This window comes from Colossoma macropomum, unplaced genomic scaffold, assembly GCF_904425465.1.
Source record: "Colossoma macropomum unplaced genomic scaffold, Colossoma_macropomum, whole genome shotgun sequence".
In the NCBI taxonomy this organism is placed as follows: Eukaryota; Metazoa; Chordata; class Actinopteri; order Characiformes; family Serrasalmidae; genus Colossoma; species Colossoma macropomum.
In genome coordinates, this window is record NW_023494785.1 from 19,191,582 (window position 1) to 19,211,458 (window position 19,877).

General features: G+C 36.8%; 3 protein-coding genes across 3 annotated transcripts; 1 reads left to right on the plus strand and 2 right to left on the minus strand.

Annotated features, from left to right (window-relative positions):
* Positions 1-3,803: 3,803 nt before the first annotated feature.
* eif1b (eukaryotic translation initiation factor 1B) lies at positions 3,804-5,940 on the minus strand. Its single transcript, XM_036586063.1, has 4 exons — positions 5,694-5,940; positions 4,625-4,788; positions 4,419-4,520; positions 3,804-4,130 (listed from the first exon to the last, which is right to left on the minus strand). The coding sequence occupies exons 1-4, from the start codon at positions 5,722-5,724 to the stop codon at positions 4,086-4,088; spliced, it is 342 nt and encodes a 113-aa protein (XP_036441956.1). The 5' UTR covers positions 5,725-5,940; the 3' UTR covers positions 3,804-4,085.
* A 989-nt stretch (positions 5,941-6,929) lies between these two features.
* On the minus strand, positions 6,930-10,889 carry irgq1 (immunity-related GTPase family, q1). Its single transcript, XM_036586076.1, has 3 exons — positions 10,626-10,889; positions 9,345-10,076; positions 6,930-9,111 (listed from the first exon to the last, which is right to left on the minus strand). The coding sequence occupies exons 1-3, from the start codon at positions 10,634-10,636 to the stop codon at positions 8,382-8,384; spliced, it is 1,473 nt and encodes a 490-aa protein (XP_036441969.1). The 5' UTR covers positions 10,637-10,889; the 3' UTR covers positions 6,930-8,381.
* Positions 10,890-12,905: 2,016 nt separating this feature from the next.
* LOC118813689 (interferon-inducible GTPase 5-like) lies at positions 12,906-18,370 on the plus strand. The gene is made up of 2 exons (XM_036579151.1): positions 12,906-12,947; positions 16,956-18,370. Exon 2 carries the CDS (start codon positions 16,962-16,964, stop codon positions 18,147-18,149), a length of 1,188 nt encoding a protein of 395 aa, XP_036435044.1. The 5' UTR covers positions 12,906-12,947; positions 16,956-16,961; the 3' UTR covers positions 18,150-18,370.
* Positions 18,371-19,877: the final 1,507 nt, after the last annotated feature.

Genomic DNA, 19,877 nt, shown 5'->3' on the forward strand with positions numbered 1-19,877 from the left:
ATAGCTACTGCTGATGTTGAGGCTTAGGATCTGGTGGACAAGGTTGAGAGATCTAATGGAGCTGTCAATCCCTTTGCAACAAGAATATGAACTGTTGCTGCAGTTTAGTGAAAACTTTTTCATTCATTCTGAAATGCAGAGAAAAGAATCACTTTCCACAGTCTTTACAGCATGAGTTACCTGAAGGTGTTCTTTTTTTTTTTTTAAGGTGAACTATGATGTTTTCCTCACGTCACCTTGAGAAAATGGCTTTAATGTTGAAGCATGTCTTGAACTTCAGAAAGTTGCTGCAAAATGTCATTATTTGATTCATTACTCACATCTGATACTGTCATATGGGCCTTTTACAATTCGTATGGTGTGTGAGATTTGAAGGCAAATTTCAGTATTTTAAACAAGTAACTAGTACTTATAGGAACTATCACATTCCACCTAATATGAATAATAGCAATAAGAGAAAAAAACAACTGGAACCAACAGCTTCTCACACAATGCCCAGTCTGTGTCAATGTTAACAATATACTTAAAGGCCCAGTAAAGATTTTGAGAACCACTGTTGATATTTGAATTCAACAGCAAAACAAACACACCCCTTCGCCCCCCAAATTCATGGACGCGCCTGGCCGAGGCAAACAAAACTTAGATCCTTGTGGCCATAAAACCCTTCACCAATGTATGGACAAATACCACGATATAATGTTGGATTGAACAATGATACAGCAAGTAATGTAACTAACGTTAGCTAGGTTGTGGGTCAGCAAATTGTCGCTATAATTGCTGATGTGAAGCTAACCAGTTGTTATCACAAACAGGACAAAACAATACTGACCTGTTGGTTCTCTGAAACAGCAAAAATAAGTTAGTTACCTAACTGTCAAACAGAAACAGCAACCTCCTCATCCGTTCTCATGCTTTTCAACTCAAATTTTTTTCTGACTGCATATGGCCAACAGCAAACACTCCTTTACAGTTCTTCTCATTGTTAATTGCTACTTCTGTTACACACGAGTGTTGTGTCTTAAAAATTGACATCACTGATATCACCATAGTTGTCACTGAGAGAATGCTGTAAACCTGAAGGCAGAGATTTAAATGGTATGCTCACACTACTTCCAGTAACTTTTTCATACTCCCCCCAACATATAAACACAAGAAAAATCATCATCAAACCTATCATAGCTCCTGTTTAATGATTGGTGTTGTTGTGTTTCAATGTAAAAATCTACTTTTTCTATGCTGACTTTGACTATGAATTAGTTTGAAATCCTGACATTAATTCAAATCTATTTCATTTTAAGTGCATACTAAATAATTGCTACTGCTGTAACCATTGGTGGCGTTCTTTAAAAATGTTTGGCAAAAAAACAAATGCTGTTTTGTAGTTCCTGTTCAACAGAGAAAAAGACTTTCTACTTCAGTGAATGTTTTGTTTTGATCTAATTTACTAATGTTGAAATTATATTTAGTGCAGTTTAATGTGTTTTAATCCCAATTGTATATAGCTAAAATGTTTCTACTCTTTATTGCCATGCAGCCAAGATTTTTGTATGATTTATTTTGTATTCATTGTACAAGACGAACAACAATTAATGAGGTTATTTAAAAGTATTTCTGAATCAACACAATTGCAAATCAGTATGCCTGTCTGTTTCTTTGAATGCCTAAAAGGAAATAGTACGCATTGAAAATAAAGTTTTGCCACCTGAAGGAACAAAACAGCTTTGTCACTGGGGTGGTGCCCTAATGAGTCAAAATAGTACCTTTTGTTGGGGCATATTTTTGGTACCATTACATCAGGGTACCTGATTGTTCCTTAGGGTATGATATTGTCTCTTAAAAGGTAAAATAGCATATGGTACAAAAGACGTCTACCTGAGGGAACCACAATGTTTGTACCCTAAAAGGTACAGTTTTTGAGAGTGAACATTGCTGAATTGATGCACATTTTGTTGATGTGTGAAACCTTACATTAAATAAAAAAGCAGCAACTACACACAGGTTAATTTTGAAAAAAAAAAAATCATGACATCCCAAAACAATTATAGAGAACTGGACTAAGCCCTTGATCTTTCCATGCCCAGCCAAGGTCCCTGCTAAGCTTAACTAAGTAGTGATTACTTAGTTAAGCATTATCAGCTAACACGCAGCAGAACACAGAGAGCAGGTACAGATTAGGTCTGATAAAGCACGTGGGTGAAGAACATTTCTTACATCTGTATGTTTGTTGATTGTTTGTATGCTTAAACACAGAACTGAATGTGCTTCCATTTATGATACTACTGATACCTACAATGCAAGTTCCACTGAAGACTTAAATGTAACTGTCAATATAATCTTGCTCAATGAAATGACCTGAAATGACCATACAAAATTTCCTCCTTCCCACATCCTGGCCTTTAAAAGAGGATTACTCTTCTATTTCACTTAAGCAGGACAGGTCACACAGCCTAGGCCTGCACTAAAAGGATTATGGGGCCTGAAGACAAGACTGGTCAATGCCTGCACAAGCAAGAAGAGAATGAAAATATTGTTATAAGGCTATACAGTTGTATGACACAAATTTAACCCCTTCCATATAACTTAAATGTTTTTGCATTCTTACAAACCAAACATCTCAGAAAGAAAAACATGCTCAGAGTAAATATGTTGTCATATATCAAATGCTCATAAAGGACCAAAACTTTCCAATTAAAATGTTTTTTTTTTCTGGAAAATCCTTTATTTGATCCACAAGCAATTACTTTAGTTTACTTCCAAAGTGTTTAATCTTATCTGCAAAGGGTTGGGGTGGCGGCAGATTTTCATTCTAAACAAGTTGGAGCACACCTGATTACACATTTAATCAATTGGTCTGTCTACAACAACTGATCATGCACACTCCTTTGATGGAATAAAAACCTGCAGCTACGCTGACGCTTTGCAGATGAGATTAGGCACTCTTGGTTTAGTTAATAGTTACTTTAAGCACACTATGTTTCAATTCCTGTAATTTAAGTTTCATTTACACACACACACACTTGAGACCCTACTTTCACCATGTTTAGCTACACAGATTGTATTTAAAAATCATTTCTACAGCCAAGTTTTGGTCAGATCCCTCAACAGCCTCCAGCAGTGATTCAGTTTAAGTTAAATGAGCACATATGGTGCAGAAACAGAAGAAACACAACCAATCTCTTAAGACAGGAATCGATACACACAAGACACAGTCTGCTTTTCCAAGAACTACCAGACTGAATCTGTAGAGTAGAACGTGAAAACACGCAAGATAACCTGTACCAGACTAGTCTAGACTCAGCTCAGGCACAAATTACTATACCAACCTTGACTCTGGAGAACTGCTTTCCTGCAAATACAGTCACGTCACACTTGCTCTAGCCAACTAATCTCTGCAAAAAGCCTCAAGCTGGATCAGGAGCATTAATATTGGCTGAAAAACAGATGGAGGTCTGTCTCCAGTCCTGCAAATAACACTTTCAACAAACCAAATTAGCAAACACTTAGCAATATAGGTCATGTGAAAAATGCCCACCCTTACTAAAAAGAAAGCACTTTGGACAAGGGCAAAAAAGTGGCCAAAACAAACCATAAGCCACAATTCTGAACAACTTGCTTTTTTATTTTAAGTGCATGTCACACTAAAGATGCTGGGATTGGGGATGAGTTAACCTCAGAATCTAGGACCACTTTGAGCCATAACTTCTAAACGGCACTGCATTCAAATCATTCTCCAACTGTCACACAAATCTGCCCATTTTATTCATAACTCCAAAGGACAGATTAAAGAATTAAAGATGCTGATAAAAATGTGCCAAAATCATATGGTTTTATTGTGTCTTGAATAGAAATATTTAGCTAAGCATGACCATCATAATTTGTTAGTCAACAAACACCTAAGTCAGTCCCTGAATGGAAGCAGTCATACACTTATCAAAATATCTTAACTTGGAATACTTATAAAAACTTTTATACAGTCATTCATTTTGACAGCCATGTTGTCATATGGTCAGAAAATTTTAGAGCCCTAATTAAGTGTGGTGTCCTAAAAACTGCTGTAGTCTTGATCCTCCGGCAAGTCCATCATTTTAGAAGCCGTGGACCTTCAACTGCTCTTCCTTTACAATGTTTATCTGCAGAGAAGGGGAGAAGGAAAAAAGTCAGGATTTAAAACACAACTAATGCTTTAACACAGGCGTGGCAAACAGCAGGCCAGGAGGGCTGTTCCCAGCAGAGTTTGGTGATTTCTCTGCTCTTAACACACCAACTAAACCAAAGAGGAAACCAAACTAAAGCAGTGAGCTGCCAAGTTGAATCAGGCACATAAATGGGAAACAACCAAACTCTGCAAGACTCTAAACCTCTATGACTGGAGTTCACCATCCCTGCTATACCACAACTAAAAGACAAAGGAAATTTACCTCAAGGAGAAACTGGCAAATGTTTTTTCTTTGGTCTCCCTGCAACTGGATAACTTCCCCGTACTCAGGGTGTTCAATTACAGTACCATTGCAGGCAAATTTCTGTAAAACAGCAGCATCCCAGTGAAGACTAAGACTAAAGATCAGTCATTTTAAATGTTTAGTAAGATATGATAAGTCACTGTCCACTAGCATTGTTAACATACCTTTTTGAACGCTTTCACCAGCTTTTTCTTATCATAATCATCCGCAATTCCCTGTACTGTAGTAAGCGTCTTGCGCCCGTTTCGTTGTTGAATCCTTATGTGGATTTTATCCTCTGTCCCCGCCGGGAGCAAGTTGTCACCCTTAGTTGCATCAGCAAAGGGATCTAAAAAAACAGGGCACAAGCAACACATCCATCATTAACGTTAGTTAAATATAACTAGCAAGCAAAAGCAAGGACTAAATCTACTACGTTAACTCAGTGCGATGTTGCTATGTTAACGTGTAGCTTATCAAACACTCTGCCTCAAGTGATCCTCAACGAGAAAATGAAAGGAATCATTTTGTTTATGAAAACCTTTGTGGAGAAGAAAGTGTATACTAATCTTTTAAAGGCCGATTTGACAGCAATTTACGTGTTTTCACAATCGTGACAATCTCAAAAAATGTGAGTGGATCGATTATCCAGTCTTTGTGCGTCATCGTCCAAACACTTTTGCAAATAGCTCAAGATAACTAGCTTGCATAGCTGCAACTGCAATTAACGTTAGCTAGGTTAGCAAGTTAGCTGTGATTTGAGCAGCCATCAAGTCATGTTAGTCGCCTAGGTTCGCTAGCCACCCAGCTTGGGTCAAAAGTATTAACGAGTTATTTAACAGATGTCGAGATATTAAGAAAAAAATAAAGTGTCTAAATGCCGGCCTACAACAAATTAAACGATCGTGGTCGCTCTCACTTGCTAGCTAGCTAGCTAAGTTAGCTAAAGCAGTCCACCGCCCAAAGTAGCAACAGCTAACTAGCTTGCTACCGAAACCAGATTGAGCTATTGTTATGGTTACCTCAAAACGTCCACAAAAATCAGCGGTCTTGACTTTTTTACAGTCGAGTTTTCTGGCCAATGATATTTGAACTATAGCTGATAAAATAACGTTAGACAGATGTGAGCCAGTTCGATCTAGCTAGTGCGCTCACATAGCTCTTCCTCTCGGTTGTTATTGTTCGGTAGGCCAGCGTTCCAGAGATAACTACCGCTAACTGCTCCAGTGATGTGTACACATCGATACAACTTACCGAAAGACTGGAGGTTCTGGATAGAGGACATGCGATATTAGGACGATAACGTTGATGGGCGAAAGATTTCGGCGCTCGATGCCGTCTGTTTCGTTAGGAGTATTGGCTTAGCTAAGCCTGAAGCTCTGCCAGCAACAAAGGCGAAAAGAAAGGCCTAACAGTCTGACGCAACCTCCAGCGCTGACAGGCTACAGCAGCACACAGCACAGAGCGCCGGCTGGAAAAGAACAGAGATCAGCGAACACACAGCTTAAGACCCCTGCAGTGGCGCTCAGTGGAGAACAGGCAGAGGCGGGGTTTAGGTTCTCTGCGTTCATCTGCACAACCGGTTGCCTGTTAGTCTTTTAATTAGTGAACTTGGAACGTGTGTGTGTATATATACCGATTAGCCATAACATTAACATTAAAACCACCTATTTGTATCTACGTTCTTTGCTCATTTTATCAGCTCTACCTACCATATAGGTACACTTTGTAGTTCTAGAATTACAGACTATAGTGCATCTTTTTCCCTGCATACTTTGTTAGCCCCCTTTCACTGTCCACTCTATTAGACACGCCTGTTGCTGCAGTTTGTGATCACTGATGAAGGACTAGGGCATGAATAACACAAACTGTGTAGCAACAGTTTGTGAAGCACTACAGCATGAATAACAATCTGTTGCTGCACAGTTTTTGTTATTCTTGCCATAGTCCGTCAGTGGTCACAGGATGCTGCCCTCAGGATGCTGTATACATATCAGGTTGAAAAAAAATAGCATTAAATTAAATCGTCATTAGATTAAATTCCTAGTACATTCAGCATCTATTAGCATAGTAACTTACATTTGCTGAGCTCTATATGTCTCTTTACTCTTATCTCTTTACACTGTTTGTAAATAATAAAAAAACAAAAACAGTCCAAAATGACATGGAAAATATTCTGGTTCCATTGACTTGCATTAAAAGTAAAGTATGTTTTCCCTTCTCTTGTAAAGTTATCACTTTGGAGATACTAGGTTTTGTTCTGACAGCAGCAATATACTATATATATATATATATATATATATATATATATGCATGATATAAAACAAAATGATAAATCTTGCAAATCACTACAGATCTTGCCATAAACATAACATATTGAAATTAAACACCAAAAGAGAATTAGTACCTACATTTTAATAAACACTAAAGCAACATACACTTGTTCGATTGTGAAAAAAGAAAAACAGTGCTGTTTTAACCGACTTTAAATTCAACAGCAAGACAACAAGGAATATAACCAACAAAAATAACATTTGATTACAGTAAAGATGCAATTAACAGTCTGGAGGAACCAACTATTATAGTACTAAATGTATAGATATACAGCACTCTCTTGAGTTGTTTTATTTCATTTTATTTTAAACGTTAATGTTAACCTGAAACCAAAATAGATTTCACCTTGTTAGTTTACATCCTTGATATTAAGCATGATTCATCTAATCACTTGACAAAATTTTTGTTTTCCCATAATCTTTGATGGCAGCTTAGAAGATATGTGTATGTGTGTGTGTGTGAGTTTCAACATTTGATATGTTGTCTTTGTACAATTTTCAATGAAATATAGGGTTTAAATGATTTGCACATCATTGCATTTTGTTTTTATTTACATTTTTCACAGTGTCCCAACTTTTTTGGAAATGGGGTTCCAATACCTTTTCTAAACCATCTGATTTTAACTACATCACCATTCAACAGCAGGCAGGGAAAAATAATATTAATAAATAATATCATGTTTTACCTCTCTCTCTAACCCCACCTCTCATTGAGCAAAACGCTCAGTTAGCTCAGAGATTCTCATTTCACTCGGACATGACGGTAACACAAGGAAAATGTGTTACTGATTTCTGATTCACATTGACTTTAACCAGTGTGTAGTACGTCAATAATATAAATAAAAAGATTAACAGCAGCAAATTTAGACACATCATGTATCATACTGTATCTTTGTTTCAGCTTTATCATGACAGAGGAACGGAATGATGATTACTTTTAGTAAAAGGCTGAATCTTTTTGGCAGAATACAAACCCTGACCACTCAGACTTAGCAAACCATTTAGTTGAATGTTGTGTGTTATCTGAACAACAGCTTAAAGAAAGCAAAATTACACAATAAAATAATTAAGGATCAAGTTGATTTTAAAAAACAAACCCAAGAACATGATGGGGTGACACTAAGGTAATCAAAAATACAGTGATGCTTCTTGTGATGACTTAAAGAAAAACTGAGGTAATGTTTTCCACAGGAGAGATAAAAGTGAAAGTGCAACATGTAAAAACAGTTTTCAAGAGATATTTTGTTCTTCCCACATTGACATGATACAGTTCATTTGGATTCCTTAGTTCTTCTCAAATAAAAAAATACTTATTTTTGCAGATTTTCTCTGCTATTAACTTATAATGCAATACGTTAATAAAATAATCATTCAATTTTTATATTGGACTTTAAAATCAGACAATAAAGGAACTGCAGTTTTGTCCACTAGGTGGTGGGGGAGTCATTTTTTCACCCTGAATGCCACCATCCCCAGAAATAAGGGTAAGTTATAACATTCCATCATTTGAAAACTTGATTTTGTCATATGCTGATTGCACACCAATAAAAATAAATGCTTTCAAAATGAATTACACTCTCACAGAAAACAACACATCAGCTGAAATCAGCTACAATATCTGACAAGTGTGGGGTTCTTGTTTCTGTCTGACAATTCTAGCAACATAATATGCAAAAGCACTTGTCCTAATTGTGTCCAGGTCACTTCTCAACACACTCTCCAGACTGAAAAAGTCAAAGGCATTTGTGTCCAAACTGTTTATGAGAAACAGCTGTGATTGGGCAGCTTTTGTGCTCTGCAGCTCTTTAGCACACTGTGCTCGAAGCCCATCCAGAATCTCGGTCTCAGAACAGCACAAGTCTTCTTGCCCCTGCAAATGCAAGTCAATCTTTGTCTGAACAAAGTGGTAGTGTTTCTTTAACTCTCTTACAGCTCTTGCGAGTTCCATGTGACAGGTCTTCTGCCAGTCTGACACAATAATGATATAGAAATCAAAATGATCCAAAATTTGCTTCTCCTGCAATGAGTTATCCATAACTCTCTCTACTCCTGACACATGCCAAAATCGGATATCTGGGTACTGAGGACTAGTTGCTGGGATCTTGGCATGTGCTGAGCCTCTGGTGCCATTCTTCTGACCCGTTAGGGCATTTACCAGAGTAGCTGCCCCTGATCCTGTCTCGCCTAAGACAGCCACATCAAGTTGGAAGTGGTCTAGAGCCTCCAGTGCAGCTTTGACTTCCTCAGTTCCATCTATCAAGCGTTTGTAGATTTTCTGTAGCTTTTGAAGGTCCTTTTCTTTCATTTTCCCACTATTTAAAGCATGGCGCTTTATGGCCCTGATATGAAAGAGAGAGAGAGAGAGCATGAGAAATAATCACTTTACCAAGCTAGCTAAGACTTGTATAGTACAGTTAGTACAGTTATATGCAAAGTTTGGGTGCACTTCATCAAATTACATTTTGTTATTTTTTTTTAGTGAAAATAAGTAAATCCTCTACAAAGAACACATCTGCATATTGTTGAACAGATTGCTGAGCATGCTGAACACTCATGTTCAGAGAATACTCACATTGCTTTCCTCCCAGCTGCAGTGGACAAATTGGTCATGAAAATGGGGAAAACATCTCTTTTGAGCTCTGGCGCCGCTTTCTCAAGGGTGTCCTTTAGGGTCTGCATGTCATAGCTCTGAGTGTCATGGCTCGACACTAAGAATACTGGGACATTAAGGTTTTTCTCACATAGATATTTCAAACATTCATCTCTCATATCCCTCAAGGCATTGATTTCACTGAAACTGTGTTTTTTACTCTGTAAAAGCAAGTCATTGTCTACTTTTGCCCTGACAACATAAAGCGGCTTCTTCTGTTTTTGAATTTCATCAATCAGAAGCATATTGTTTTCTCTGAATCTCTCAGATGTCACTACAATGAACATGTCATATAGGTCAAAGTTCATTGTCTCCACATATCTCTTTGATGTAAAAGTAGGCGTTCCCATCCCTGGAAGATCCCACAGCCTTACATGAGGATTATTTGGATAAAGGTACATCGCAGGTTCCTTTGTGGTCTCCACAACTCCTGTCGGTGCAGCCTCTTCATCATCATGGTCCAGTCCGAGGACTGCATTAATCAGTGAAGATTTCCCTGCGCCTGAATCTCCCGTCACCGCTACATCCATCTTAAACTGAACAAACATGTCCAGGAGATTCATAATCAGACGGGGGATTTTTTCTGGGTCCACAGACTGCAGTGCCTCTTTGATTTTGCTGATGTGTTCTTCTGGGATCTTTTGGATCTTCATACTAAACCAAATTGAGGACAAAATGAGGACAGTTCACATACAGCTGACGTACAATCTGATTTCAATAGTTAACATCCCACATTAGTAATCGATCAGTTCTGAGTCGATAAGCTGTGAATTTTCCCCTAATTCTTTTTAAGCCTATTCAATACTTTGGGGAACAGGACTAATTTCCAAAAACAAGGATGGGAATAGTTCTTAGTTTACCCTTGAATTTTTTTAGTCTTTCATATTTTCTATCTATAGAGATTGATGTCAGTGAAAATTATATAATAAAAAAGTAGAAATCAAAACGTTGTAGTACAGAATTAAATATTCCAGGAATTAATATAATCATATAGGCTACGAAACAAAATGTCTTTAAGGAAGGACTGCAGTTCAGTCAAAGTGGCAAAAACCTGCAGAGGAGAAAGAGGTACAGACTGCACAGCTGATCTTCCACTCATGGTCTTTAATTATATATCATTATTTCCACAATACGCTTAATCAACTGCTTGTCACATAAAATGAACTATGTACATCTTTAAAAAGAGCAGACTAGTCTACTCACCCGGCCTCCATGTTAGTAGGTTAGCTACCGGACAGTAAAAGCGAAAGTAGATGGAAACTATCAACAACACAAAGGGCTTCGTCTTCTTTAACTCAGTTAAACATCGTTAAACCGTGTGTAGCAGTGAGGCAGAGAGTCCCAAAAATGGATCAGACACTCTCGACGAATTAACATACTTCTGTGTCGAGCGCTGCTGTTTTTCCTCTCCTCTCTGTCTGGTTTCACAGGAGAAACGAAACTAAAGCACTGATAGAGCTCTCTCAAATACCGAGTTTACCAACTGACTCCGCAGATTCACGATTCTTCCCCGCTTGAATTTTCTCAACTTCTTTCTAATGTGTCCTCATTCACTTTCAGAAGATGGGTTTATTATTCATTTGTTTGTTTGTTGTACATCACCAATTCCAAACAAGTCGGGACAGTGCGTGAAATGTTGATCAAAACAGAAAGCAGTTATTAGTAAATTCTGTTTGACCTGTATAAAACTGAAAACTATACAAAAACATATTTTATGAACTTCATTGTTTTTTTGTAAACATATGCTCATTCCAAATTAATTCCAAAAAAGTTGGGACAGGAGGATGTTTACCACTGTGTTACATTATCTTTTCTTTTAACAGCACAAGTGATCCAGTTTTGAAAGCAAAACTTTTTGCCAAAATCTCTTCTTTTATGTCTTCAGCTGTGCAATTGTATGGGACCTTTGTTGTCATATTCTGAGCTTAATCAAGACACACATTTTCAGCGGGAGACAGTTCTGGACTGCAGGCAGGCCAGTCTGGCACCCACACTCTCTGATTACACAGCCATGCTGTCATGTTGAAATAACATGGTAACATGGATACCCACTAATACCCTCCATTATTTTCATTAATAGTCTGAAAGGTTGACTCTTCAGATCACAATACACATTTCCACTGTGCATCAGTCCATTTCACATGAGCTCAAGCTCATCTCTGACTTATGACTTACACTGCATAGTACAGTCCTAACTTGTAGATGCAGCAGCAACAGTATTTATTGTCAACAGGTTTTCAAAGTATTTCCAAGCCCATGTGGTATCCATTACAGAAAAATGTCAGTTTTTAATGCAGTGCTGTCTGTGGGATCCAAGGTCACAGGCTTTTTATTTGTGGTTTTCCTTTTTCCTTATGCACAGAGATTTCTCCACCTGGCTGAGGAACATTATTTTTAAGATCTTGTTTTATTATTATTTTTTTTGTAGATGCAGTTTTAGTGCCGAGTCTTGACCCATCCTTGCTCATAAAAGACAAGGCTTTTACTGGATGCTGCTTTTATATTCCAGCATAATTACATCAGCTGTATAACATTTTTTTTTACATTTCACAATGGTCTTAGTCGTAAATTGCCACGTTCCAACTGTTATTTGGGAATGAGTTATGGGCATCAATTTCAGAATAAGCATATGTTCATAAAAACAAAAAGTTTTTTTATCGTTGAAAAGGTAAAACATTATATATTATACATTATACATTGTCTTTGTACTGTTTTTGTTTGAATACAGGTTAAAGCAGGTTTCTAATTCACTGCTTTCTCTTTTTATTGTCATTTTAGCTACTGTCCTAATTTTTTTTTGGAGTTTGGTTTGTACATAAGTACATAGTACATGACACTTATCAGTCATGCAGACTACCTTGAATGATTAATTTGGAGTCAATGCAGGACTGTACTGAAAATATTACACATCAATTCACGTTATAAGATGTCAAACTATGCTCTCTCTCTCTCTCTCTCTCTCTCTCTCTCTCTCTCTCTCTCTCTCTCTCCAGTAGTGATAAGAATGATACTTAGTGCACACTGCTTCAGGAAATATAAAGCTGGATTATTTTAAGAACTTTAGCTGGAATGTTTGGTCTGTTTTATGTCCTCTTTAGAAAAACACCTACATTTTTATTGTGAAAAACTTTCTGTCTGGTTCCACATAGTGGTGAACAACAAATGATTACAGAATGAAAATAATAAGTGCAAAATATAGATTTAGACAAGAAATCCTGGAAGTGTGCATTTAGAATTATTGCAAGAAGAAATATAGTTTATCTCAATGTGATCAATCAATCATAAATAAATAAATAGATACATTTTTTGGATTTTATTGGTGTAATAGGAACAGATAATATATAACATTTAACATATGCCATGAGTTCATTTCCACTTGTCTCTTAGTTATGTATTTTGAGGTGTGTCAGTGTCTTGTTATTCGAGAGAGCAGCCAAGACATCCCTCACATATATCTAAGGTATGTGCTAAGCCACACTTTATTGTCACCTGATCCACTTGGTGGTGTTTGACTGTACTGTGCAGGTAAGATTTGTTCTGTTTCGTCGCTTAACATTTTGTGTATAAATTTAATTGTGTGTTTTATACATGTCCAATTACTATTTTGTGTGATACTTAGAGAAGGTTATTTATCTTACTGAACAGCATGCATCACTAATCGCCAGTTACAATATAAAATCATGTTCCTATCCTTCAACTTTTGGCTAAAGTTATAAGCAGGATAACTTGCAGAAGCTCCATTTACTTTGTCTATTTGCTAGTTAAATAAGGTGAATCAAGATAACTGACAAAATGTGAAATCTTTGATATGTGCATAAGCATCATTAATGTAAGTGTTTGTTTGTTGTAGCACCCCAGTTCCAAAAAGGTTTGGATACTATGTGAAATGCTGATAAAAGCAGCAAGAAGTGATCAGTAAACTCTGCATGATCTGTATTGAATTGAAAATAATAAAAAATATTTTATGCTTTACCTTGTGAACTTCAGATGATTTTTCTAAAGATTTGTTCATTCCAAATTATACGCCTGCAACACATTCCAAAATGACAAGAGCAGGAGGGTGTTTACTGCTATGTTACATCACCTTTCCTTTTAACAGCACTTAATAAATGTTTGGGGATTAAAGACACAAAGTGATCCAGTTTTGAAAGTATAACTTTTTGCCATTCTTCTCCTATGCAAGTCTTCAGCTTTGCAATCATCTGAGACCTTTATTGTTGAATTTTGAGCTTAATCAAGACACATTTTCAGTGGGAGACAGTTCTGGACAGCAGCCAGGCTAGTCTAGCACGCACACTCTCTAATTACACAGCCATATTGTTGTTACCCATGCAGAATGTTTTTTGCTGTTGTCATGTTGAAATAAGCATGGGTGTCCCTTAAAAAGACGGCAGAACATGTTGCTCCAAAATGTGTTCCATGTTAGTGGTACTTTCACAGATATGCAGGTTACCCACAGACTCTGGCTTTAGAACAATACCCTACCTAAAATCTGGATGGGCTTCATGACAATGAAGTCTATTATTTTTTTTAATAGTCTGAAAAGTTCAGACCACAATACACATTTCCACTTGCATCAGTCGATTTCAGATGAGCTTGAGCACAGAAAAGACGGCAGCGTTTCTGGATGTTGTTGACATATGACTTACCCTGTTCATAGTACAGTCTTAACTTGCATTTGTGGATGCAGAAACAGAGAGTGTTTATTGACAACGCGGTTTGTCAAACTATTCCCAAGCTCAAGTGGTGATATCCATAACAGAAACATGTTTTAGTGCAGTGCTGCCTGTGGGAGTCACAGGCTTTCATTTGTGTTTTTTTTTTCCTTATAAAATGTCAAACTATGCTCTCTCTCTCTCTCTCTCTCTCTCTCTCTCTCTCTCTTTATCTCTCTCTCTCTCACTCGTTCTTTCTCTCTCTTTCTCTTTGTCTCTCTCTTAGGTAATGATAAGAATCACACATGCACACATTTCAACACACCACCTAAGGAAATATCAAGCTGGACTATTTCAAAAACTTTATCTGGAATTTTTGGTCTTGTGGTTTTATGTCTTCTTTAGAAACAGACTTACTTTATTTCTATTGTGTGTAACTTTCTGTCTGGTTCCTCATAGTGGTGAACAATAAATGAATATGGAATGACAATAAAGAAAGTGCAACATATAGGTTTAGGCAAGACATCCTGGCAGTTTGCATTTAGAATTATTACAAGAAGAAACACAGTTCATAATTAAGCCTGGTTTTTGCTCAATCTCAATGTGATCAATCAAAAATAAGTATGTAAGTAATATGTAAGTACGCAAGTAAGTAAGTAAATAAATAAGTAAACACATTTCAGATTGTATTGGTCTAATAGGTGCAGATAATACATAATACCTGACATGTGCTTAATAATCGTTTGGGGACTAAAGACACTAATTGATCCAATTTTGAAAGTGTATATTTTTGCCATTCTTCTGTCATACGACCCCAAGTCCAAAAAAGTTGGGACACTGTGTAAAATGTACATAAATGTAAATAAAAGCAGAATGCAATGATTGACCCATAATGATGACCCATATTTTATTCACAATAGAACCTAGAACACATATTAGAATGTTGAAAGTGAAACATTTATCATGTCATGAAAAATATTAACTCATTTAGAACTTGATGGCTGCAACGCACCTCAAAAAAAGTTGGGACAGGGCCATGTCTACCATTGTGTAGCGCCCCCTCTTCTTTTAACAACAGTCTATCATAACAGATTCTCTGAATCTTTTGATGATTCAGTTTTTTGCAGATTGATGAACCTCTGCCCATCTTTGCTTCTGAGAGACTCTGCCACTCTAAAATGCTCTTTTTATACCAAAAATAAAATAAATTTTTTTCATTGTTTAGGTCTTATAGGTAAAGAAGTGCATCCAGAGATTCTGGGCCCTATGAAGTAATATCACATTGGGCCCCACTACCCCACCTCCACAGGCCACACCAATGTGGTGGCAACAGCAGCATAAAAACTTAGCGCTACCTTGGCTACTTAGTTGATAGACAGCTGACTATTTTAAACAATAGCCTGGGGCTTCAAAATTAGCTAACGTTAGCATGTTAATGCAGTGCTGTAAAATGGACACTCACTTACCTAAATTATGTATCATGCAAATATGATGGTTTTTATGTATGTTTATTTCAAAAACAAACACAAATAAAAATGAATTGTAAAAAAATAATTACAGTGTTACGTTCATTGGTAGGGGTAAGGGGGTGGGGAGACAGGGCTGGTTCATTGGTAATAGTACAGGGAGTGATGGGGAGACAGGGCTGCTGAGCCTGGGGGAGCAATACAGAGGCTCTCTAGATGTTTACTTTTTTGCCAAAACCAAGACCAGGAAAAGAAATTGTTAGTCTTTAGTTATGTATTTTGAGGTGTGTCAGTGTCTTGTTACTCCTGAGAGCAGCCAAGACATTCCTCACATTTATTTTAGGTATGTGCTAAGCCAGACTTTGTTGTCACCTAAGCCACTGGAGGTATTGTGACTTTACAGACAGAGTTGGACAAAATACTTAGAAGACATTTTCGATACATGTTGGTAAGGCAGACGAAAAAAAAAAAACATTTTTTTGACATAATTCATCTTGTTCATAGCTGTTACTACTTGTCTTGTTCATGTAAATATTCTGGTAAAACATTTCATTAAAAAAATTCCTTACCATTAAAAAACTTTTTTTCTCTCTCACTGCCTGCATCAGTCCACTGCTGCTCCCATGATCCCCGATCAGAAGTTCAGTAAAACACCAATACTCAACTTAAACTTCCAACGTCCACTACTGAGAACATACATTAGTTTGATCCTTGCTTTAAAAGAGCTCAGTAACACTGAGATTAATAACTGATCATCACACTGATTTATCAGTCTACTCAGGCTTTGGTAGGAACTTTAGTGTTTGTAAAGAAGCTGTTAATTGAAGTACTCCTTACAATACACCTAACAAGCATGTTTGCCATGCAGTGATTCTAAAATAGTTCATAAACAAGCACTGATGGTGTTTCTTTTGAATATTGCATGTTTTTTATTTTGAGGGTAAGTATTCTAAATGTATTCTCTTAAAAATGTAAAAAGTAACTGGATTCTGAATACTGTCTTTACAAAATGTATCTTGGCTGAATACAGATACTTAATTTCTGTATTCTGAATACATATTCCAAATACTTGTACTGCATTATATTCCAACCCTGTGTAGGTAAGATTTTTTTTATTTTATTGTATAAATATGATTGTGTATTTATACATGTATGGTTGTTATTTTGTGTAATATTTTGAGAAAGTTAAATTATTTGTCTTACTAAACTGAAAGCAATTTGCAGAATCTCTTTTTACTTCATCCATTTGCTACTTACATAATGTGAATCAAGATAATTGTCAAAATCTGAAATCTTTGATGTGTGCATAAAACATAATAATCATTAATGTTTGTGTTAAGGATATTTGCATTAATAGCAAAGTGCAATTTGTTTTCCTATTCTTATTCATCATTATTATGTGCTCTGTTTAGATCACCATGGCTTACGAGACAAAGCTGGATCCGGAAGACCATATCTATTTGGAACCGGATGAGTTAATAAAGAACCTCAAGGTCTCCACAGCAGAAGAGGCCAGTGCAAAGCTGAGAGACCATATTGACAACTTAGAAAATGTCTCGCTAAATGTGGCTATAACAGGGATGACTGGAGCTGGAAAGTCCACCTTCATCAGTGCTCTAAGGGGTCTGAATGATGATGAAGAAGAGTCGTCTCCAACTGGAGTAACTGAAACTACAATGGTTCCTACAATGTTTCCTCATCCCAGCATGCCAAATGTGAAGATTTGGGACTTGCCTGGAATCGGTAGTCCAAAATTTAAAGCGAAGCAATACCTGAGAGATGTGAAATTTGATACATATGATTTCTTCATCATTCTTTCAGCTGACAGATTCAAAGAAAATGACCTGATGCTGGCTGAAGAGATCAAGAAGAAGAACAAGCCTTTTTACTTTGTTCGCTCAAAAATAGACAATGATATTCGCAGTGAGAAAAAGAAGAAGAAGTTCAATGAACAGCAAGTGCTCTCCAAAATCAAAGATGACTGCAGGCGTAATTTAAAGAAGCTTGGAGATCCAAAAGTGTTTTTGGTGTCTTCTCATGAATTGGAAAAATATGATTTTCAGGCACTAATGGATCATCTGGAGGGAGACCTTCCAGAACACAAAAGATATGCCCTTGTCCAGTCTTTGCCAGTTTGCTCTCTGCAAGTGCTTGAGAAGAAGAAGCAGTACTTAAGAAGAATGATCTGGCTGACAGCCTTTGGATCTGGTGCCATTGCAATGACTACTATTCCAGGTCTGGCAGCAGGGTGTGACATCGGCATAGTGATGGCTTTCTTCACTCGATCCTTTCAGGCCTTTGGTCTTGATGAGAAGTCCCTGCAGAGCCTGTCAGAGAGAGTCAACAAGCCAGTAGATGAGCTAAAATCAGTGATGAAATCCTGTTTTGCCAATGGAATCACTGTTGAAGTGGTTCGCACATTTTTCTCCACATCGAAGGTTGACATAGCAATGAAGGTTGAGTATGTTTTGAGCAGCATACCCTTAATGGGTGCCCTACCTGCTGGAGGAATTTCTCTGGGCACAATATTTCATCTACTGAGTAAAGGACTGAATCAGATGGCAGATGATGCAAAAGCAGTGCTGAAGGTGGCAGGATTGGAGTAAGAAGTAAATAACTGAAGAAAGTGACAGATGATGTCAACAAGTCATAACTACACAGCATTTTATACCATGCTCAATGTATCATTTGATAAGAATACATTTTATTTGATGACCTTTGATTAATCTGGAAATATAGTTAAGTTTTACAGGAAAATGGTGTGTGGTGTTAACTGCATTAATCACTAATGGGGAAGTGGCAATTTTCATTAAGTTATGGTTGTAATACTTACTTTTTAACTCTGTAATTACCTAACACCTCACTTTGAAAAGTAATTCCTATTTCTTTGTTCCCAGCTGATTCCAGGTTTATCTGTCATCAGCTAATATTCATTAAACATACTGGTCTTTGTTATTTCTTCATGAATCTGCTGTTGTTTCAAGTTGGACATGAATGAATACTGGATTTTTTTTTTATAATTTTGTGATATTTGGGAAGTCATTTGGGATGTAAGTTGTTAATATTGTCTACCTACTGTGATAATTAATATCTATCAAGAATTACTTAAGAAAATTCTACAAGTTTACATGATAACAAAAGTTCAGTAGAATTATCTTAGAGGTGTTCAGTTCAAAAACTGCAATGAACAATGAAATGAAAAGGTATAGCCGGTTGCAGTCTGTATTGTTGTAATGGAGTTGATCTGCAATGTAAAATAAAATGATACAAGACTATCTTAGACAAACGTGTGACTCTTTTTTATGCATTTTATGCCAGAAAAAAACGTACACATACTAATCTTCTTCCATTGTGAAGCATTTAAATTAATTAGCACAATTTTGCAATAAAACTGAGGTGTTATGACAAAAGTCATTTTTAACTTCATTTGAGTACTATTTTTGTAAGAAAACATTAAGGTTAACATTACAGAACGTGTAACAGTTGAAACACTTGAAATACAGGTTTTCTGGAACAGGTTGTTGTAAATGCAAAGAGTTCCAAGAAAAGAGTAAAAAAAGAAAAAGAAAACAAAAATGGTCTTATCATCTAATGCTCCAGGCTGTTCAACACATTCTTTAAGGTTCTCTGTCTTTTTTTTTGAATGCTTTGTTTGGCACAGTAATCAAAAAATTCTACCAGGTGTAATACAGAACATACAGAACATACCTGATGTCCTGTTAAGCCTCAAATGTATAGATTTTATCAATGATATAAATTTAATTGCTTATTATCATTATTGCTATTTCTATTACTAGCTAATATAAATTGTTGACTTTTTATTTAAGCCTAATGACCATGGGTAGGAACCTTCATGTGACTCTCTTTGGCACAGCATAGCATTATCACTACTGAAGGTGATCCTCTGTTTATCAAATTCAGTCTGATTTATTATTCTAGCTGGCATCATCTGTGTTTATGCCATTGTTACACCACATTGCAGCATAGAAGATTGCACTAGTAGGCACATTCAGGTAGAAGACCTGAAAGAGTGACCTGCATACACCACAAGGCCTGACCCTGCTCAGGAAGTAAAGCTGATTCTGGATCTTCTTGCACACAGTCCACCAAAGTCTATGGTACAAGTGCAACACAAGACGCTTGCAGATCCTCACTGCCACATCCTCTTTCATTATTGTTGAGCTGCAGATGGTTTAGTTTTCTTCATTCAACTCATCTAGTCCATCATCTATGGAAGCCCTGTGCTGATCATAAGCATATCTGACACACAAGCCTAATATGGTCTGCCAATCGGACTATTTTCAAGAAACAATAGGAGAATCGCCTTTGCACTA

Bases quoted from the DNA above. Each gene is read 5' to 3' on its own strand.
- eif1b (XM_036586063.1), bottom strand. From the start codon at position 5,724: ATGTCCTCTATCCAGAACCTCCAGTCTTTCG. The intron at 4,789-5,693 runs GTAAGTTGTATC...CTGTTTTTTTAG, and splicing joins CCAGAACCTCCAGTCTTTCG to ATCCCTTTGCTGATGCAACT. The intron at 4,521-4,624 runs GTATGTTAACAA...GCTGTTTTACAG, and splicing joins TGGTGAAAGCGTTCAAAAAG to AAATTTGCCTGCAATGGTAC.
- irgq1 (XM_036586076.1), bottom strand. The intron at 9,112-9,344 runs GTGAGTATTCTC...CTTTCATATCAG, and splicing joins GCAGCTGGGAGGAAAGCAAT to GGCCATAAAGCGCCATGCTT.
- LOC118813689 (XM_036579151.1), top strand. From the start codon at position 16,962: ATGGCTTACGAGACAAAGCTGGATCCGGAAGACCATATCTATTTGGAA.